Source organism: Bos indicus x Bos taurus, chromosome 10 (assembly GCF_003369695.1).
Source record: "Bos indicus x Bos taurus breed Angus x Brahman F1 hybrid chromosome 10, Bos_hybrid_MaternalHap_v2.0, whole genome shotgun sequence".
Taxonomy (NCBI): Eukaryota; Metazoa; Chordata; class Mammalia; order Artiodactyla; family Bovidae; genus Bos; species Bos indicus x Bos taurus.
This window is the reverse complement of record NC_040085.1, coordinates 44,944,766-44,967,665: the sequence shown is the minus strand read 5'-3', so window position 1 is coordinate 44,967,665 and position 22,900 is coordinate 44,944,766. Positions and strand designations below refer to the sequence as shown.

General features: G+C 42.0%; 1 protein-coding gene across 1 annotated transcript in view; it reads right to left on the bottom strand.

Moving 5' to 3' along the window:
- MYO1E (myosin IE) overlaps nt 1–22,900 on the bottom strand; it is a 222,535-nt gene that overhangs the window by 60,416 nt on the left and 139,219 nt on the right. The window contains exons 7-15 of the mRNA XM_027553869.1: nt 21,710–21,841; nt 18,209–18,343; nt 16,170–16,302; nt 10,620–10,816; nt 6,848–6,928; nt 6,469–6,555; nt 4,083–4,169; nt 2,774–2,941; nt 1,706–1,791 (exon numbers count right to left, since the gene is read on the bottom strand). Coding sequence (XP_027409670.1) covers nt 1,706–1,791; nt 2,774–2,941; nt 4,083–4,169; nt 6,469–6,555; nt 6,848–6,928; nt 10,620–10,816; nt 16,170–16,302; nt 18,209–18,343; nt 21,710–21,841 — 1,106 coding nt within the window. The remainder of the gene's footprint in view (nt 1–1,705; nt 1,792–2,773; nt 2,942–4,082; nt 4,170–6,468; nt 6,556–6,847; nt 6,929–10,619; nt 10,817–16,169; nt 16,303–18,208; nt 18,344–21,709; nt 21,842–22,900) is intronic.

Genomic DNA, 22,900 nt, shown 5'->3' with positions numbered 1-22,900 from the left:
CACATGTGTTTTCTAAACAATAGACCATGACTACACGACACAAGTTCAAGAGCATCAATAGCTCTTGAAGTTGGCAGTAATTTTAATAATTAAAAAAATCTCTGAAAGCATGTCTGCACCTGATTATCATAAACCCCACAAGCCAGGACTTGTGGTTTACCTGACCTTTTAAGAGCAAATAGATTTTTATGTTTTGAATGAAGACATCTCTGAAGTGAGGGGTGTGAGTGCCAAGGAAGTACAAGCCTGGGAAGATGCAGGCTGGGGAGGAGTGGAGGCTGGCGGGAGGGGTAGAGGATTAAACAGAGCAGAAATTTGAACTGTGGACCAAAAATGAAACTCAATTTTGCTTTCATAGAAGTCAAGCCCTTTCTAGAAAATAATCATGCTTGCAACTGTTGATTAAAGCAGTTAGCCCTGATATTATATCTGAAGTAAGAGACCAAAAGGACAATATTACTTGGAGGAAGCTCTAAAATTTGTAAAAACTGGAAGACTGTAATATTGTATTTGCCTGGCACAGAGACGCTTGATCATGTAAATGATGCCTGGCATCCATTACCCAGGACCATGGGGGACCTTTGCAGGTAACAGGGAAGGAAAGGACATGGCAAAGCTGGTCCTGACTGCTCCAGCAGCTTGCAAGGGGGCGGGGGGACGGGGGTGTTGTGTGGTGTTCCCACTGCTTCTATGACCATAGCTTAGTCAAGGTCTGAGGAGTTAAAATGGATCTCTGAGTGTCCTTCCCTGAGTTCTTGAGCCATTTCTCAAGTGCTTCAGCAACTCCATTCACTTCAGTTCAGTTCAGTTCAGTCGCTCAGTCGTGTCCGACTCTTTGTGACCCCATGAATCGCAGCACGCCAGGCCTCCCTGTCCATCACCAACTCCCAGAGTTCACCCAGACTCATGTCCATCGAGTCAGTGATGCCATCCAGCCATCTCATCCTCTGTCATCCCCTTCTCCTCCTGCCCCCAATCCCTCCCAGCATCAGAGTCTTTTCCAATGAGTCAACTCTTTGCATGAGGTGGCCAAAGTACTGGAGTTTCAGCTTTCGCATCATTCCTTCCAAAGAAATCCCAGGGCTGATCTCCTTCAGAATGGACTGGTTGGATCTCCTTGCAGTCCAAGGGACTCTCAAGAGTCTTCTCCAGCACCACAGTTCAAAAGCATCAATTCTTTGGTGCTCAGCCTTCTTCACAGTCCAACTCTCACATCCATACATGACCACAGGAAAAACCATAGCCTTGACTAGATGGACCTTTGTTGGCAAAGTACTGTCTCTGCTTTTTAATATGCTATCTAGGTTGGTCATTAGCATTTTTAAAAACTGAGCAACTGAGAATTCTTAGGACGATATTCCAAGGGCAAAGTTTCACAGAACCAGACTATTCCACTCATACATTACATGGCTATCCCAACCCAATCCCAGGATGGGCACTTCTTCTAGATGATACCATTGAACATGATGAAGTTGGAGACCCTGAAGGGCTTGCAGATGGCACTTAGAATGTGGGGTGGGATGTATTAAGGATAAGGGAGAGACTAAGATTGGGGGGATGACTATTTTAAGAAGTCAAATTGTCTAATGATAACTCAGACCTAACAGCACAAGGAAGCAAAATACTGACATTTAAATGTCACAAGTTTGTCGTAATAATAAAAATCTGATCAAACCTCTGTGTCAGATAAGGCAAACACACTTACTGCTCACTGCTTTGCATAAGCTCGATCAGATCCATAAAAAGCACATCACGGTTCCGCTCACAAAAGCCATCCATGTCATAGGATACCTTGCCAAGAATGGAAAGAAATCAAATTTTATCTTTTAAATATTTCATTGAACAAAACATCCAAGCCAGCATGGCTATCTTTCACGGAATATGTATATTTTCAGATGTAACAAATGGGCTTTCATCCTGAAATGTCACATTAAAGCTGTGCGTGTTTTACCTGCTAGATGACTTAGCTGGTGATGGTCTGGAGACGCTGATTGCATACACGATCCAAAAGATACATCACCAGGCCCCCAGCTCTCACGATTACATAGTCCTTCTTCTACAGGTATACGGGTGTGTAAATAATACACTGAATTCTTTCCCTAAATTTTAGCTAAGATGCAATAAAATGAAACTGTGCACACTAAACCACTGCAATGGGCCACGTCATCTGAGGCTTTCTGATTTCTCCTATGAATGGTGCTAGAGTTAGATCAATTTAGCTACAGCCTCATGCTCAAGGATCCTCCCTGGTTAACAAGAGATTAATTGGGATGAAGAGTGAGACCAATGAATTTCCACAGTACTGTGAAGTCTCCAAATATCATGACCTCAGTTTACTTATCTGCATATCACCAGCACCCACACAAAGCCTGGTAATGCAGTAACGCACAGTACTCATGAATTTTATAAAAACAAATCCCTGGTCCTTATTTATACTCCCAAGGAAGATGCGCAAGTAAAAAAATGCAGGCTTGCATAAGAGGCAAGATGAAAGCTCATCCTTCAGCAGTTAATATATATGCTGATTCATGCTTATGTTATATAAGGGTGATTCATGTTACAAAACAGGCAGCAGTGTATACTATCTTTTGTTTGTCTCCAAATATTTCATAAGCCCCAAGTTGAATGAATGAATGATGGGTCAATAAAACACAGCAAGGCAGATAAAACTATATGGACACTTTTCAGTTGCCTCAGGAGAAAACAGATTACAGACCCAAAGGCTTAATACAGGTCATGTCCTCTTTGTTGAACCCCTGCTCCCTGGCCATACCTTCCCAGCGTAATGGTGAATAATGAAGCCTTGGTTCCAGCTGTTGAAGTGCTCATGGTTCCCAATCTGCATCTGCAGTTTCTGGAGCAGTGTCTGGTCCGCCCCCTCACCCACTGCGTGCATCGTGGCACATACATCATCCAGAATGCTCATGATTCCAGGAGGGTTCTGATGGGACCAAGAAAGCATAGCTCCAATTCACTGACTGTTCTAAAACATACCATGTTCATTAGGTCTTTCCATAAGCAAGAAACAGCTCCCGAGACTTAAGATACCATCTTGGAAGTTAGTCTTTCCCTTAGAGGAAGGATGCTATTAATAATCCCAAATGGGAGCCACCTCTTAGATCTAACGATGGAACAAAGTCCATTTTCAAAAAGAAAAGTTCAACTTCCCGAGGTTCTATTCAAAGTCGTACACAGAAAGATCATTATCTGCTCACTCTTATTGTACTAGGTTGATTTTTAAAACTGAAGAAAACCATTTTTCTTTGACCCCAATTCATTTCTTAATGTTTGTTTTCAGCTTGTTGCCCATATAGACATGGATAATACAGTTACATACTGGATACATTCTATTATATACCACTTTTTCTGCATAGCACTAGTTTATAAATAATCCTCCTGTTTTACACAGTCTTTATACTGATTATTTTGATGGCTATATTTCCCTGCTCTTGTATGCTATAATTTATTTAAGGACTGAATTCTCTATGAATGTTTTCACCATTTCCAGTTTGGGACTTTTATAAAAAAAACAAAATAGTACTGTACAAATGTGTCTATGCCCTTTTATTTTCTTTTGAATAACTTCTAGGGCTAAAGTCCTAGAAGTTGTATAAATGGTCTGGAAGGCAGAGCCAATTTTATGTCTCTTCATACACTATGCCATCAACATAAGTGATAACTGTCTCCTCTTAAAATTCAGTAACGACTTCCCTTCATAAATTGACAATGTACTTATATACACATGTATATATTAACTGTAAGAATAAAACCCTGCTTTCACACATATACGTATAAGCAAAATAAATGTAATTGCTAAAACTCTCTGCATTGAGGATTTCCCTGGGGGTCCAGTGGCTAAGACTCCACACTCCCAATGCAGGGGGCCTGGGTTCAATCCCTGGTAAGGGAACTTGATCCCACATACCACAACAAAGACCAGGCACAGCCAAATAAGCAAACAAAAAAACTCTCTCTTCAATCAGCGCTCTCACTCTCTCTATTCTAATACAATGACAGAGAGAACAAAAACTCACTTAGTGTAAACCTTGAACAGTGAAGAGACACACCAGACCGATACTTACAACTTTGTTTTCAATGAGGTCACATACGACTTTGTTATTAAAGTAATCAATGGGTGTCCATCTAATGCCTTCTTGCACATATTCTTCCTATAGGACAGAAAGCAGGAATTCTCATTATGACTCAGTAAAGACCAGCTAGAGTTCAGCACAGATGGATATCACAGGCACATAAATCATCAGGAAAGAAAAAGCTGGCTCCCTTCCATAAAAACTAGCAATACTAATATTTTCTAAGAGGAAGAGGAAAAGAGAATTTCATTGCTTGGTAATTTTTATGTTTGGTTAGAACCATATAAAATTGCTTCCATACAATTGTTTTTGACATACAAAGATGGCAATTAAAAATGGCTTAACCCATAGGTCCAGTTATGAAATAATCTCTTTGAACTTAACATAGAACAGAAGTACAGATTAGCATCTAGGTACTTAAAAGGAAGGCCCCTCATTCAGGTCAGTTGCTCATTAAACATGATGAACGCCATCACGCTCTCCTGGTGTTCCTCGTTCCTCATCAATCTTGCTTTGTTAGCATCCTTTGCTGGCTCTCCCCTCTACCCCTGATCTTTATATGATGGGGGCTCTCAGGGCTCAATCTCCCAGCCTTGTTTTCTCAACCCTTATTCTCTAGGTAATTCCAATCAATTCCGTCACTTAAAATAATACCTATAGGCTAATGACACCTGAAAGTGTTTCTCTAGTCTAGACTGGCCCCCTGAGATCCAGAGTCACATATATTTCATATACTGGAATTTCCACTCAGAGGGATAACAGCCCTCTCATATCTACCACATTCAGCAGTGCTCTGGCCCTACATCTCTCCACTGTCTCCAACCAACTGCTCTCCTCCTCATCTTACCATTCAGTAAACACTCTCCCCTGTCCTGTTGTTCAAGCTGCAAAGGCAGGAATCATCTGCAACTCCTCTTTCCTCAGCTAATTACGTTGAGAGGAAGTCACACTGACTCATTCTACAAAATATATACCAAATCTGATCCCCTCTCATCACGTCCCCACCTCTCCTGCAGCCATCACTGTCTACGCCTCACCATTCTTGCTCAGTCTCCCCGGGAGTCTGGTTTTGAAACTTCTACTCTTGTTTGTCCTCCCCTGCCCCAGCCTGCCCTGTCTAAGTGCACAGAGTCAAAGCCAACTGGCCAAAAACAAATCAGATGGCATCACACTCTACTAAAAATCCTTCAGTGGCTTCTCATCATACTTCCTCTGAAGTCTTCGCCATGCCCTACCAAGTTCCTCTGTGACCCAACCTCTGCCTTCTCCCATCTCAGTCTCCACCACGTCCCCTCTTGGGGTTTGGCTCTAGCTACTCTGAGGAGTGGAAGAATTCCAGGGCAGAGTTTCCTAGGAAAACTATTGATCACTGGTGTTCCTAAGCAGACACATGAACACTTCCATGAATAAACATTCTTCAAACAGCCTCGGATGTGTGCAGTGGGTTGAATGTGTCCCCCAAGATTTTGTGTTCATCTAGAACCCCAAAATGTCCAGAAATAAGATATCTGGAGATATCCTAAGCTAAGAATCTATCCTAGCTAAGAATCTCATAATGAAATTATCGTGGATTTAGGGTGACCCCTAAATCCAAAGACTGGTGGCTTTGTAAGAGAAGAGAGAATGAGATTTGGACACAGGGAGAAAATGGACACATGGAGACACAGGCGGAGACTGAAGGCATGCTGCCCAAAGGCAAGGAATGCCAGGAGCACCTCGAGCTGCAACAGGCAAGGAAGAATTTCCCCTATAGTCTCTGGAAGGAGTGCTACCCTAGCAACATCTTGATTTTGAATTCTGGCCTCCTGGACTGCGAGAGAAAAAAATTTCCATTGTTTTAAGCTATCTGGTTGGTGGTACCTTATTATAGCAATCTAAGAAATCAAAAAACAGTAGGCACCAGAATAAAAGGGAATTTGCCCTGGACTTTCAGTAGGTAGTATAAACAAGACAAGTACCTTAAGTCCGAATTTAAATACCAGCTTTGTTAAAGACACATTTATTTTTATGTTAGATTGGGAGCAGAGCAAATCCGAGAAAACCAAGTTTTCCTTTGGAACACAGTATATTCCATAGGCAATTGGGGTTGGAATAGGTTTCCATTTGCACTTGGTCAGTGAGTCATAAAGTAGTAAAAACAACCAGTCATAAGTCCAACTTCACAGCATCATTTACTTACAGAGAAAGAAAACGTAGCAGATGGTGTTTATACTTCAGACTAAAATGTCACAGTGGCATATGGTTTTTCTGCCTGACTCTATTAAGTACATTTTCTAATAAAAAAACAATAATCTGAACCTATTACCAAAAGAGAGACATCTATACCCTTCGAAACAAATTAGAAACAGAACAAGATGAAGGAAGAGGGACTGCTCACCTGTTCTGCCTTTAATGTGAGTTCAATAAAAATCTGCTGTAATTTTTCATTAACAAAATTGATACAAAACTGTTCAAAGCCATTTTTCTGAAGAAAAGAAAAAGACAAAGTGTTACTTTTATGTAGTTGTTTCTGCAAAATCATTTTAAAGTCACTTTTTGAGTGATTTAGTGAAAAGGCTTAACGGAAATGTTGGCAGCATCAGTAGAAACAGCATAGTTTATATTTAGGAGATACTAATTTAGTATAGGTACATGAAGAACTCAAAAAGGCAAAAGTGAGCCACAATGATTTTTTTTTCATTGCCTAGAATTATTTCTTTCAAGCCAGGTAAAAAGCATTACCCTTCTTTGTCTTCAATTACTCAAGCTGGTCTTACCTGAAATATTTCAAAGCCATAGATGTCTAGGACGCCAATGTTGTATTCCTGGTGGTCCTTCTCCATTGCTTTGTTGATAGACTAGAAGAAAGTAACCAGCATGGTAATTAACTCCTTTCACATTCATATTAAAAATGGGCATGCATGGGGATAAGAAAAGCAGATACTACTGCCTATGGAAACAGAAGCAGACAAGAAGACAGATGAATTGCCCCTTAAAAAGGCCTCAATGCAATGTCAAGTTTGTGGGAAAACCACCAGAATCTTAAAAAAAAAAAAGTAGCATGGTAGAAAAAAAAAGTTTGCTTCATGATGAAAACCATTCATTTCTGGCAGAACTAGTTTTTCTCAGGAAGTCTTGAGAATTAGAAGAAAATATCTTGGATGAGTGAAGTAAAACCTGTTTCACAAAAAGAACCAATATTGCAGAATTTGTAAATCTTCTTTCCATTAACCCCATCCAGTATAGTACAGGCATACATAAGAGATACTGTGGGTTTGTTCCAGACCACTGCAATACAGCAAATACCACAAAAAGGGAGGCACCCCCCTTTTTTGTTTCCCAGTGCATATAAAAGATGCTTATACTACACTGTATGTAGTTTATTAAGTGCAGTCTTTTAAGTAGCATTACATATAAAAGAATGTACATACTTTAATTAAAAATTACTTTATTGGTAAAAAAAAAAAGCTAGCACCTGAGCCTTCAGCAAGTCATAGTCGTAACATCAAAGATCACTGATCACAGAGCACCATCACAAATATAATAATGAAAAAGTTTGAAATATTGCCAGAATTACTGAGATGTGACAGAGACATGAAATGAACAAATCTCAGAAAAATGGCTCTGATAGGTTTGTTCAACAGAGTTGCCACAAACCTTCAATTTGTAAAAAAAAAAAAAAAACACAATATCTACAAAGCACAATAAAACAAGGTACGCCCTGTAGTCAATTAATGATCATCTAACATAATATGGTAGGAATGTCAACAAGACAGTCTTTATTCTCAGAGGCAACTTTGGACAATAATGCCATTAGTTACTACTAAAGTGACGGTAATGAAAAGCAACTTTACATGGATTCAACATTCGCCAGGCTTTGGGAAGGGCTTCCCAAGTTTTGTTTCATTTAGTTCTCGTTACAATCCTCTTAATGACACTGATAACATCATAATGTATAAACCCACACGGGGATAAGAGGAAGGGTCTGGAATTGAACTTAAGTAGTATGATGATTATATCTGTGTTCTTGACCACTGTGAAAAGAGATGTGTAATCAATGAAACAGATAATGATAGGAGGGGGGGTGTAGGTTAGAGGGGGTTGGTCAGGCCTGCAGGGGCGGGAGGAATGTAAGAGAAAAATTCCTGGGGGTTGAGAATAACTAGAGGAATTTTTAAGTACCAGAGTTGTTTTCCAGGCAAAGAAAATGACAATCACCTTTTATCAGCCAACAGGTAATGATGGATAGCACTTAGCCCAGCACCTGGCAAGGAGTCAGGGCTTAATAAATGTCAGCTCCAATTAGCATCACTTACACAGGGCATCTGCCCCATTACACCACAATCAAGGGAGGACAGAAAGGAAATAAAGTGGGAAGGCCAGCACTGGAAGGTTCACTGAACAGAGACAAGAGATGTAGGTTTTAATCCCAGTTCGGCACAACCCTCCTGCTGAATGGCCTTGGGTGAAATCACCAATACTCGGGGCTAAGATTCCCTTGTCAATATAATGACGGGCCTGGACAAGTGAAAAGCATGACTAATGTTTTGTATAACCCTGACCTTCCTAAGCAATCTTACCATTAATATAACCATAAGAAGTACACAGAATATTTACCCTATCCTGCTCTGATCTACTCAACCCTAAACACACAGAGAAGGCAATGGCACCCCACTCCAGTACTCTTGCCTGGAAAATCTCATGGACGGAGGAGCCTGGTAGGCTGCAGTCCATGGGGTCGCTAAGAGTTGGACACGACTGAGTGACTTCACTTTCACTTTTCACTTTCATGCACTGGAGAAGGAAATGGCAACCCACTCCAGTGTTCTTGCCTGGAGAATTCCAGGGACGGTGGAGCCTGATGGGCTGCCGTCTATGGGGTCGCACAGAGTTGGACACGACTGAAGTGACTTAGCAGTAGCAGCAGCAGCAAACACACCCAACAATACTTTAAGCCTTATAGATGCTGCCTGGAGTGAAACACAGACTTTCTAGATCTAATGGCCAGCCTATTGTCCCCTGACTGGGATTCCCCTGGGGTTCTTTCTGGCTGGAATATATAAAAGGTAGAGGAGTAAAATAGCTGGAGCTCTGCCAAACTGAAACTTAAAACTGAAGTCGCTCAGTCGTGTCTGATTTTTTGCGACCCCGTGGACTGTAGCCTACCAGGCTTCTCTGTCCATGGGATTCTCCAGGCAAGAATACTGGAGTGGGTTGCCATTTCCTTCTCCAGGGGATCTTCCCGACCCAGGGATCGAACTTAGGTCTCCTGCATTGCAGGCAGATGCTTTAACCTCGGAGCTACCAGGGAGGCCCAAATTACCTGGGTTTAATTCCCAGGTTTATCACTTAATAGTGGTGTGACCTTGGGGAAGTTCCTGAACCTCTCTGTGCCTCAGAGTTAGCTTATATGTTTAATAGAGATAATAATACCTAAGTCACAGAGTTATTGTAAGAATTATTCTTTTTCTAAAAGACTTAGACCAGTATCTGGCATTTAGTAAGTGCTATCTAAGTGCTTGCTATTATTATTCTAACCATTTACAAGCTACAGGGATTAACACAGACTGTCACTGGCAGTGACAGTGCTGAGAGACTAATTTTCAGAATCTATAAGTTATATACATATATAAATATGCATGTATATGCATATTTAGATGTAATATCTGTATGGTTACACCATTATTTTAAAAGTCTGTGGTAGTTCAAAAAATATATCCAAAAAGTCTTTGACATTCTTCTCCCCCCAAAATTGGAAATTAAATCCTCTGCTCTTAACTGTGGGCTGTCCTTAGTGACTTGTTTCTAATGAACAGAAGCTGACAGAGTGGCAATATTTGAGGCCAAGACTAGGACATCAAAATCTTTGCAGCTTCTTCCTTGCTCTTTCTCTTACTCATTCTAGGGGAAATCAACTGCCATGTTGTGAGGATATTCAAGCAGTTCCAAAAAAGATGCCCATGTAGCAAGGAACTGAGGCATCCTGCCAACAGCCATATAAAGACGCCACCTTGGAACCAGATTCTCCAACCCTCGTCAAGCCTTGTAGTTCTTTTTTTTTTTTTTTTAAGCCTTGTAGTTCTAATCAGCATCTTTTTGCTCCCTCATCCCTGAGTCAGAACCACCAAACTAAATCACCTCCAAACAGCTGACCCATAGAAACTGTGAAAAAATAAATGCTTACTATTTTAAGCCACTAAGTTTTGGGTTACTTTGTAACATAACAATAGATGACAAATACAAAATTCCAAACCGTTAAGCTGAAAGATTTACGACAGTGGGCCTCCTCTTTTTCTGGTCTGTAGTTCTGGCTTTACTAAATATTTGGTCCACAAGAAGCTGTTACCATATTAGAGTTTTGCTGGACAATACTAGAAGTAAAAGTGGAAAAGTAAAAAATGGTTCCAGTGTGAGGATAAAACATGGAGGAGTGAAGTGATGATCACATAAGGAATGAGCCAAAACGTGAAAACAAAGCTCTGAGATGTTTTACTCTTTACATGACATCAGAATATGAAGCTCCGACAATGTCAATCTGTGTTTACTTACATCTACCAAGAAATCAAAGACCCGGGAATGCAGGGCCTTGGCAAGTGCGTCCCTGGTGTAACAGGCTTGCTCTACGTTGAGGGTCACGTTGATAGACTCCGACTTGCCTCCCCACTTGCTGTCCATCTGCCGGCTTGTGAGCTTTTCTTTCAACCGGTCCTGGTTGATCCCCAGGAGATAGGCAGGAAAAGCCAAAACTATACAAAACAAAACAAAACATGACTGTCTTTCAGATTTTTAACAATTCCTCTCACAAATACACGAAGACATGTGTGTGTACACATGCAAGATACCAACCACCATGAGCCTCCAAGATCCTTCACTGTAATGAAGACTGCTTATCAGAAACGTCACACACATCCATCCACTTTAATTTTCCCCAATTTTTTTATTACATGAGTCAATTCCTATGATGACCAAGACTTTCAATTATACAAATCAGTGATCCAAGAAGGGTGGCAAATCAATCCCCCCTACTGAGATCACAGCCAAATGCCTCAAATGGACATCTTTCCAAGACTGCAGCAAGACAGCCTGGAAGGAACTAAATGAAGCAACATTTTTTTGGCTCCAAATACTGTTTTTCTTCCTTTTTGGTACAGTGTTTTCATAGAATCATCATTCCCAGCTTGAAGCACCTAATATCATCAAACTTATAATGATAACAAATCACATAGTTATTGAGTAAGTACTCAATACCATGTGTTGGGGTACTAAAGACAGAGGACAGAATATAAAATACTTAAGAAATCTTGAAGACAATTTAAATGGGGCAAAGATAGTTTACTAAATAAAGAAGCCTACAAAAAGCTGAGTATGTGACAGGGACAGACAATAAAGTCCTGGAGGAACTTAGGACAGCGAGAGATTACTGTTTGCTGGGGTGGTCAAGGAAGATGTGGGATTTGGTGGGGGGAAGGGGAGGGGCTAAAAGGCTGAACAGAGTGTGTACAAATGCGGTGGAAGAAAGAAGAGGGAGAGAGGGGAGTGGGATGTGCAAAGGCAAGGACGCTGGGTAGGGCAGACACAGCTGAGGTGAGCGCTGGCTGAGATGAAGGCCAAGGAAGGCGATCAGAAGATTAGGACAAATTCTAATGGTGGAGTTGAATGGTAGGGGATATTTGGTCTGGAGTCAAAGGGGGCTGGATGGCTTCTAGAGACAGATGTTACCAGATCTCCCCGGGGCACTATACAAGCAATGGAGGGGATTGTAGTAGTCACATCACAGATTAAACACCCCACACTAAGGACATGCAGTTGGCACAGCTTGTGGTCTTAAGATAGAAAAGGTGAGGTTCTCACGGCTCAGCAAATTGTTTCAAGCCAAGAAACTCACCAAGAGGGGGCCCAGGATACAAACAGGTTTTCTTGACTTTTTGGTCAAAATACTCTAATATGAATAAATGACAAGCATGAGATCCCTGGACACGAAAGAATGCTCAGATTTTTTTCCAGTATGAATGAAAGATTTTTATGAACACAAATCAAAATTCTCGACTTGGATATGACTTCTCTTTTCTGCATAAAGTTTTGCCAAAATTCTCTGATAAAGGGACTTTTATTAAAGACCTTATGATAATGCTCAAAAATCATAAAGCTCCCAATAAAGATAACCTGTTTGAATTTCACAGATGGCAATGGAATGTAACAGGCTAACATTTCTCAGTATATATCTTCCAATGAGATGAAGTCAGTGAAAGCATTTTGAAAAAGGGCAATGCCAGAACAAGGTATTTATCATCTATGTGACTGTTCCATAGAAATGCTCTGACAGGGAGGGGCTTCCTTTTTCAAAGGGCATGTGAACAAAATTAAACACACTAATTTGCCAATGGCCAGTTTCTTTTAAGTTTAGTTTCACCACACATATGTTTAGGAATCTGGATGTGTCTTCTGCCAAAATGAAAATTACCTTGCACAGAACAAGGACATAAGATGCCTGTAAATCACATGTGCAGCTTTGCGTGAGAATCAAAAGACACTCACCAAAGTGTCTGACACCGAGAAGACCTTCATTAAGGAGAAACTACAGTGTTGATTATTATCACTCTCACCAGGAAGACAGCATGTAGATGAACATGGGCTTCTCCCAAGTCCCCAGCCATGCTAAACTAGGGACACAGTTAAAATGGTTGGTAGCAATGTTTCTGGCATTACCATTATGGCCACAGCTAAAGAAATAAAACAATATGGCAAAAGTCCCTGGGTCCTTGAGATGAAATCGACAAGACTGACAAGGAAACAATGTCCTTCCAGGCCTCCTATCTCTTAAGTAGAAGAGGGCAAAAGTGAAGGGCCCCAGGCACTCGAAAAACAAGGCAGGGAGTTTTGGCCAAGAATCAGAGTCACAAGCTTAGGGAAACAGCTAAGACGTCTAGAGAGGAAATCTAGTACTTGCTTTTCCAAAAAATCCATGCCATGTTTTTTAAGTACAGTGTCTTCTTCAATGGCTGCCCTGGTGCTAAAACTGTAGGGCTGCTCACATTGACTTGACTCCAGCTGTGAATTTCTATGAAGGTGTATGCAAGAATGGCTGGATAGGAGCGGCAGTTTAGAAGTTCAGAGGCTGGGGGAATGGGTGGGGAAGGAGAGAGCAAGGAGAAAGCACTGATTAATTTTAAAAATGCTGATGTAACTCTGGTACAGTTAAACAGAATTATGCAGGGCATAAAAGAGCCCACTAGAAAAGAATGTTTTAGCACATTTTGATAATGAGGACAGATTTCTACTACTGCATTCAAGTGTAAAGCAAAGTCGGATTGAATTTTTCCATTTAAGCATAGGGAATATAGAGAAACCAAAAAGATGTAACAAAACAAAACTCCCTGTTACAAATTTAAAAGAAATGGCAAAGTAAATGTGGTTTATCCATCTTGGGTGTTGAGCTTCTATGCTTTCTACCCACTCATAACAAGGCAAAGAAGGAGCTCTCACTTCACTCCTGTGGTTACTTAAGGAGTATTTTTATTTCCTTCAACAAAGTTCTGAAGCTAATTTATATTTAATATTCTGCTTTAGTAGACCAGTTGTGATCAAAGTCTTAACAATTTTTTTTTTCTACAATAGCTAGGAAAAGTCTGCTTTCTTCCTTTATAAAAACATTGGCTAAGCCTTCCCTCTATAAATGTATTCCATATATTAAAGTCAAATATGAGAACGATAACACAAACCAGGTTATCCATTTTAAGTAATTGGAAGAGTAACAGGAAACCATCTTTATGTCCATCAACAGATGATTGGCTCAACAAACTAAAGCACAGTCAGGCAGTGAAATGCTAATGCAGCTTTGAGAAGGATGGGGTTTCCTCATTTTCAGCAATGTGGATGGACCTGGAGAGTGTCATATTGTGTGAAATAAGTCAGCCAGAGAAAAACAAATATATGATATTGCTTGTATATGGAATCTTAAAAAAAGGGTACAAATTACAAAATTAGAAACAGAGTTACAGATACAGAGGACAAACGTACGGTCACCAGGGAATAGAGAGGGGGAGAGATCAACTGGGAGACTGGGATGGACATATACACACTACTACACCGGGAACAGAGCCAACCAGAACCTACGTGTAGCACAGGGAACTCCGCTCTGTAATGACCTGTACTGGAAAGGAATCTAAAAGAGAGTGGATATATGTATATGCACACCTGACTCACTTTGCGGTACACTTGAAACTAACACATTGTAAATCAACTATGAAACAAAATAAAAAAAAATTTTTTTTAATGAAGCTTCTTAATGAATTGCTATAGAATAATCTCCAAGGGACAATGTGGAATGAAAAATCAACTGTAGAGTATGTTATAAACTCCAACTAATGTAGAATAGTAGGGAAAAAAAGAAGAGATATGAGTAGTTTCTTAGGAACACACTGTTCCCCTGAAAGGAATACAAGAGATTGGAAACAGTGGTTCCTACTACAGAGGGGAATAGTGAAAGTGAAATTCGTTCAGTTGTGTCTGACTCTTTTTGACCCCATAGACTACACAGTCCATGGAATTCTCCAGGCCAGAATACTGGAGTGGGTAGCCTTTCCCCTCTCCAGGGGATCTTCCCAACCCAGTGATTGAACCCAGGTCTCCCGCACTGCAGGCGGATTCTGACTAGCAAATGAGTAGATGTGAGAACTGTGATCGTGTACTACCCTGAACCAGTTAGGTATTACCAACTGGAAGAAAACAATACGACTGGGAGAAGGACCTATTTCTCTGTTAAAGCTCTTTGGCTTCAAGCATAGCCCTTTTCTGATGGAGACAGCCCCACACCACTTTCAATCAGGGGATCTCATGACAGTTGCCAATCCTGGGTTTTACCCAGTTGGCTGAGGAGGCTTCTTGGCTCAAGCATCCAGGAAAATACTTGCTGTGTCAAAGCCATGACCTTTTCCTCCAGCCTAAAGGGTCAGTAAAGGATTGTACCATTGAAGAAAGCAAGAGAATTCCAGTGTACGTCTACAGAAACTGTCAAGAAATCGGAAAGGTCAGTGTTGAAAGGCAAGTGTTCACGACCCTCCTGGACACATACATGCATTTGTTAAATGTGAAGGATAAAGCACATAAAGTATGAAAACACATTATTATTGGTTGTGCTTCTAGACTTCATGGATACCCTGTGCATTTATTGTTTTCCACCCCACTCCCTTCCCTGGTAAACACAATTCATGTTTCTCCTTATCAGACAGACATCTAAAGTTAGCAGAACTTCCCTCTTTTATCACCAAAGAGAACAAAAATATAAAAAAAGAACCTTATTTGGAATGGAAAGAGCCTCACTGCACTGTCAGCAATGAGTAGGATACTATTTATTACTGGGCATCTAAATTTGTCATCTTGGAAGAATGCTGAGAAAGGAGGAAACATCTTCCTGGGTGGTTGAAGGATGTGTGGGTTCTGAGAGCAGCCTGGAAAGCTGACCGATGACAAACAGGCTGAAGTCACACGCCACAGCGGCTGTAGCACCACGGTGTTCACAGAACCAGTAGTGCGCCTCGGCAGGCAGCACCGGATTCCTTCTCAAAGGGTAGAAGCGACCATTCAGGTCTTCTGACGGCTACAGAGGGGCCATTAAAGACATCAGCAGCAAGATCAACACAACAGTGTCCATTTTTTTCCCCCTTGTTTTCAGAAACCCAGTCTAATCCAACCCACGGGGCAACTTACGAACCTGTGAGCTATCCATATTTACTTACATCCTGAGAGAAACTTCAGGTGAATATCAACCCTAAAGATCCGTTATAGAAAAGATTTGTAGTAGGAGACAATTCTAATTCTCATTAAAGTATAGCTTGATTTTTAAACCTACATGTACAATTCTGCCAGGTTTCCCCAAGGTTAAAGATAAACCAGCACAGCTTCATCAGGGTCCCTAGTGTGGGTGCAGAGAAGAGGCACAGACTCTCATGAGACCTTTCAGTTCTGCCCCAGCAAGATACGCCAGTCTTCTCAGCCTCTCTTCCCCCAAAAAACCCAAAGCACAGGAAAGTGGTGAGTTCTTCTGATTGGAACTAAACACTGTATCCCCTCATTTGGCAACCGTGTGCCCAAACCACTCACACTCTTCACTCTCCACGGCTGCGTAATTGCCAACTTCCTTGAAGCTGATGTTTCCCAGGTGGAGAATCCCCGCCACTATCTGTAGTACCAGCGCCTGCTCCTCCGCAAAGATCCCAATCACGTTCATGGCGTGCTGGAAGAGGGGAGAGAAACGACCCAGACAAGTCAGTCACTAGCTATGGAAGCACATCAGAAAGAAACCAAAGCTTGGATGGGGTTGTGCAGTTACACATGGCTTAGTCCGTGATGGCAGCTGGAAGTCACCATAAGACATTTTCACTGGCCAATGCCCTCTCACACATTCAAGTCTCAACACGGTGCTGGAAAGGCAGTTCAGTCTTGAAATTTCTTTTTTGTGGTTTGGTCATTCAGTCATGCCCAACTCTTCTGTGACTCCATGGACTATAACCCACCAGGCTCCTCAGTCCCTGGGATTCTCTAGGCAGGAGTACTGGAGTGGGTTGCCATTTCCTTCTCCAGGGGTTTTTCCCGACCCAGGGATTGAACTCACGTCTTCTGCACTGCAGACAGATTCTTTATCACTGAGCCACAGGGGAGCCCAGTAAATAACCTGCCCAATGTGAACATGTAATCGTCTAGAAATACATGCGAGAAGGCTCTGGAGGAAAGATATTCAGATGCAGAGGCAGCTGCCTAGTCAACAAGTCTGTTCTTATCTCTTAATTTTCTCCTTGTTGCCACCGTCTCCCTCTAAGGGCACCAGTCTGCTTTCCAGCCACTCCAAACTCTCACAGACTTTTCTCTTCATTGGGAGGGCTGAGAATAAATTGTACTTGCAAAAGGATCTTGAAAAATTCCAGGAAAACCAAATAAAAGAATCATTATAAGAGCTTTGTTTCTGAGATCCATTAAATTAAAATAAAAGGAGATGACAGGCCTGAGTCTTAGATACCTGTATCTTAAGGGAGCTCTTTTCTAAGACCGCTGCAGGCCTGTCTGCAAGTTCTCTCCCACCTCCCGAGGCCACGTGGCCCCTTGATGCCACATTCTTTCCGGACACCTGGGACACAGTCTGCCCCTTTCAAGCACAAATGCCAGCCCCCTTGCCACCTGAAACTGTACCTCCAATTGCCCATTCAGTTCTCCCACTTGGTTTTGGATCCAGGCTGAGGCATGAGCCAGGCTGGTATCTGACTTAAAGGGCAGTGGTGATGCAGCTCCTTGAGGCTAAATGGGTGAGTAGTCCACCTCTAGAAGGCTCTATTTTTTATTTTTAAAATTTCTTTTGACAACACCACACGGCATGTGAGCTCTTCATTCCCTGACCAGGTTTTAAACATGTGCCCCCTGCAGTGGAAGCATGGAGTCTTAACCACTGGACCACGAGGGAAGTCTCCAGAAAGTTCTAGATTGACTGAGTTAGTAAGTTGTTTCCCAAGGATGTGAACCTTCAATAATCTACCTGAATTCAGTGTGTACCATAACGTACACACAGTGTGAAAAGAATGGAGTAAGGCTTGCCCTCTGACCTGTAAATACTGAGGTGGAGATGAGACTGAAGGTGTTCTAAGATTCCTAAACCTGATTTTTTTTTTTTTTTTTTTTAATATTTATTTGGCTGTATCGGGTCTTAGTTGTGGCATGTGGGATGTAGTTCCCTGACCAGGGATTGAACCTGGGCTTCCTGCATTGGGTGCCTGGAGTTTTAGCCACTGGACAACAAGGGAAGTCCCATTAAACCTGATTAAGATAATAATTTTGGTTTGTTTTTGTAAGGAAACAGCTCAACAACTCTGTAAGCTTTCGGCAAACTAGTTTTTATGTGAATCAGAACACCTAGAGAGGGGAAATGATGAACTTTTTTATTACCCATGTTTAATCATTAAGTGCTCCTCTGGCAACTGGGCCGATGGCTATTTAAGGGTGTTTACACCTGTGTTTTAAGAAATGGAGGGCTTCCAGCAGAAAGAGGTGATATTTCAGGCTGCTCTTTGCTTTGTTCACCTCCCCTGCCCTTTCTGCCATAGACAACGCCTGGTCTAGATGTCAGATCATGCCCGGCCTGTACCAGCACTTACCAGAGTTTCCTGAAAATCCTTCTTGTCATCAATGCCATCCACCGTGTAAGACCCCGAGAGGCTCAGGTAGTAATAATAGTCCATGGTGGTGATGCCCAGGCCATGCTTCTGCTCTGGGGAGGCGCCCTCAATGAGCTGGAGCAAGAGAAAGTGGCATGTGTGTGGTGGAGCCTATGGATCAGGCAAAGGTACCACATGGGTCCCACTACCACCCACCACCCCTGGAGTCAGGTGATCAGACCTTCTACCCCTGATTCCTAAATGGATGGAAGCTCCTGGTCTCAAAAATACGAAGGGGCTTCAGAATATCTGCTCTCTGTGTAGTAGCCCCAAATCATCTTTGCAAATTCTAGTTCTTAAGTCTGATTAGACCTGCAAGGGCTGAGAATTTTCCCTTATCTGATACATCAAACTGTGCAGTTATACTGGTGAGATCCCTTGGAACAGTGGAAAGCAAGCCAGATTATCACTACTTTGTTCCTGCTCAACTTGCACATGGCTCTTTTTTTATTTTTGGTGGAGTCAAACCCTTATTTTTTATTTTCTTAATCGGAGTATGTTTTACAACCTTATGTCAGCTTTTGCTGTACAACAATGTGAGTCAATGCACAAGCCTTTGTAAACGGCAGCTGGACTCTCCATGCTTCTCACAGCACGGTGCATATTCATGTACAGCCTCAGGTCCCCCACGCAGGTGTCCTGTCCCTTGGCTTTCTGTTCTATCTCTGGTATCTACCTTAGTTCTAAGCAAGCGTCCTATAGATGTGCGAGAAAATGTTCAACAATCCATTCTCTCTCTTTTCCTGGCTATGCTATGTGGGTCTCTCTAGTTGCAGCAAGTGCAGACCTACCATCTGGCTGTGGTGCCTGGGCTTCTCATTGTGGTGATTTCTCCTGTTGCAGAGCATGGGCTCCGTGTTTGTGGCACCACGGGCCTGGCTGCCCCACAGCATGGGGAATCCTCCTGGACCAGGGATCAAACCTGTGTTCCCTGCACGGGCACATGCATTCTTTACCACTGGACCATGAGGGAACTCCTGGACAATCCATTCTTGAGGTGGGGGTGGGGAATGAATGTGTAGCAACTGCTAACTTTGGTGGTGTAAATACTTCAAACTACCAAGAAATGCCACTGAAGGAAGAAATGCACAGAGTCCATGCAAGCCAGCGCCAGCCACCACTGGCCCCCACCCCCATCCACACTTCTTCATCTTGGTTTAGTTCCTCATGTCATCCCAGCTTCACACCCTTAAAACAGGGAACCTCATCTCCTTTATGGAGAAGTTCTTGGTCATCTTATTACATCAGGTTCCCTTAGTTTTCCCTCTATCTCCTTAAAATTTGTTTGTACCACTCTTCCTTTTTCTTTTGGTTTGGTTTGGTTTTTGCTAAGGAAGAACTTCTCCATCTCTGTCTCAGTCTTCTCCCCACCCACATCATGTACTCCCTTCACCTGAAGGTTCAAACATCCCTTTCTTTCTCTCCAACCTACAGTCACATGCTTCTTTGTCTTCTTTAGAAGCTTTTCCTTGACTCTGAAACCCTTCAAGCTACAGAATCTCCTTCCTCAACTGGTGTCTTCCTCCCCGTCACCATTCTGATGGAAAAGCCCTCATGGCTGCTTTCCAGTGGCTGAAGCCGCCAGGCCTTGCTTGGTCCCCAGGCCCTTGCCTCATCCTTCTTCCTCAAGCTCTGAATAAGTGATCCTGCCCTGCACCCCCATGCTTCCCCTGGCTTTCGTGACACTGCAGGATCTGTGACTACTTTCCTGGCTCCTCAATGCCTCCCTCATCCCACAGGTGGTCTCCAGGTCCCCAAGTCCTAAATGGGCATGGTTTTTCTCTCCACATTCACTCCCACAGGAGTCTCACCTATTTCACAGCTTCAACTATCACTTTTATGTCAGAATCTTAAACTCTGTCTTACCCTGAACTCATCACTTCCCCAGTCTCCAGGCTGGGGTTTTCCAACTTGTGGGCAGAGGATTCTGAAGGGGGGTAGGGCTGGCATTTAGAGTACAGCATCCAGGAAATAATTATGAACTTCTGTCCAGTGCTCAATAAATAATATAGTGTGTGTGAGACATAAAATTACTTTTCAAAGACCTGTACGTGGTGCTTTGATTAATACAGTTAAAAGCATTACTGAATTGACAAAAGCTTTTAGTCATTTATAGATATTTTAAACCAATAGATTCTAACTAGAAGAATTGTTTGCCACCACCTAACATGTCTATGGAATTGAAAAGACTGAAATGGGAGCAATCAACATAGCTTATGCTATGCTATGCTAAGTCACTTCAGTCGTGTCTGACTCTGTGCGACCCCATAGATGGCAGCCCACCAGGCTCCCCTGTCCCTGGGATTCTCCAGGCAAGAACACTGCAGTGGGCTGCCATTTCCTTCTCCAATGCATGAAAGTGAAAAGTGAAAGTGAAGTCGCTCAGTCGTGTCCGACTCTTAGCGACCCCATGGACTGCAGCCTAACAGGCTCCTCCATCCATGGGATTTTCCAAGCAAGAGTACTGGAGTGGGGTGCCATTGCCTTCTCTGCAACATAGCTTAACTTCCTTCAAATTGAATAATCATCAAACTCTAACAAAAAATTTAAAAAAAAAAAAAAAAAACCAAAAAAACCTAACAGTTGCAGCTGATTCTTCAAAGAAAATCTAATGTGGGTCCCCAGTATATAAAGTACTAATACAAAAATCCATACGTTAAAAAAATTGTTTATGGTATCATTACACTTTCAAACACTTAAAAAACATTCAAAACAATTATATTCCAATAAAAATCAATAATCATTAAAAAAATATTGAAAAAATAGTTGAAACAAATGATTGCTGAAGCCTGGAACATAATTTAAAAGCATCCGGCCGACTGCTCTAACCCCAAACTCTCCATGGCTTCTGAGAGCCTAAGCCAAAACTTTTTGACATGGCAAGAAATACCTCAAGTCTTTTTTCAAGTCTTTCTTCCCACAGTTCACCTTTTGGAGACCTCTACCCTTGCAATCCGGCTGGAGCCTGGCTCATTCACTAGCTTACCTGTCCCCTCCCTCCATCTCTCCCATCTCCCCACCTCCCCATCCCTCCCTGCTTGCTTTGTTCAGACCATCTGACTCAACCTGAGTCAACCTCTCCTCCACACCATCTTGTGCCCCCTTAAAAGCTCTCCTTATTGTCCCAGCTATATCTCCCCTCGTGATCTCCTATTTAGCCAAGAATCAAACATCCCTACTTTTGTTCTGAAGTGCGTCAACACTTTATATTTTACTTTAGGGAAACTGTTGTCTTCTCACCCTAGCTAGACCTTATTCTGCCTGCAGGTGAGGGCATCCTCACAGTTCTTTCGCACATGACTTGCATATCCTGCGTTAATAAAGACTCAAGGGCTGGCCAGACTAGACTATCTCACCCTGAGGACCTGAGTACCAAGAGAAGAACATTTTAAATGTGGAGAAGGAATAGAGAAGTAGGAAAGAAATAATATAAAGGAAAACCTGGTAAAATATGTGAAAACTCCGCTCGCCAGGGTTCCTCATCACCACCCTAGATTTTTCCAGAAGGAAGTTGGAGATCTTTCCACCATCTGGTTCCCCACCTGGACTGAACTGGATTTCAAAGTATTTTCCCTGCAAGAAAATTAGGGACTTCCTTTAATGGTCAGTGAACAAAAACATGATGTTCCAAACGGCTTGGGATACAGCATATAATTCAAGGAAATTCATTAATGAAAGATATGTTCTGAATTATTCCCAGTTCTGGTCTAGACTTCCTCACTGTTTCCTATCAGACAATAACCTGTGCCTTTGTCCAATCACACAATTCTGTATCATTCTAACCCGACTAAATATGGATACACTCACTATATTCCTTCCCCTTTTCCCTTAGTAGGAGCTTGTCTGCTAAACCAGAAGCTGTAAAGAATAGGACAGAAAAATCACATGGTCCCCTTGATCTAACAAGAGTGAACTCTGCCAGCCTCTTTCAAAGGAATCAAATTTTCCCTCTGAGAGACTTATTTTCATGGCTTTGAGCAAAAGCAATTTCTTTTTATCCCAGGAGCATCTAATATGCTAACATGAAATAAAAATACGTTTATAAGTTCTTTCCAGCTAGCTGAGGGTGTGGGGATTTTTGTCACTGTTGTTCTTGTTAACATTTCCTTTTAAATGACTGCTAATAGGGAACAAAAGAGAATAAAACCCTGGACTGTAGCTGCAAAGGTGTCCACATTTGTTAAGTAAATAATTTTTTTAAAACTACAATTTAGTTTCTCTTCAGTCCTCAGAAGGGTCCAGGAGTGTATATTTAAATGAAGAAAAAGATGAGAATGTGGGTTTTAGGGAGTGGTGTGACCTAGGATCAGACTGGAGAGCATGCCCAGCCTAACTGCATTCGCATTTAATATTTTTTAAATGTGTATGCTGATGAAGTCCACCATCTCAGGGATGAAGCCTGCCAAGCCACAAGTCTCCGACCAGAACCATTAACTCACTAAGGAGAAGAAAAACACACTGCGTGTTTTTCCTCCTGTGGATAGCACCTAGTACTGCTATGCTCCTGCTAAGTTAATGTCGATTCTGGCTATCAAAAAAGCTACAAAAGAAATCCACAGTCTAATTGTCTATTTGTCTTAATCTGCTGACTCTTTCCTCTCCCTCTCCTAAAAATAAACCCCAAGACAAACA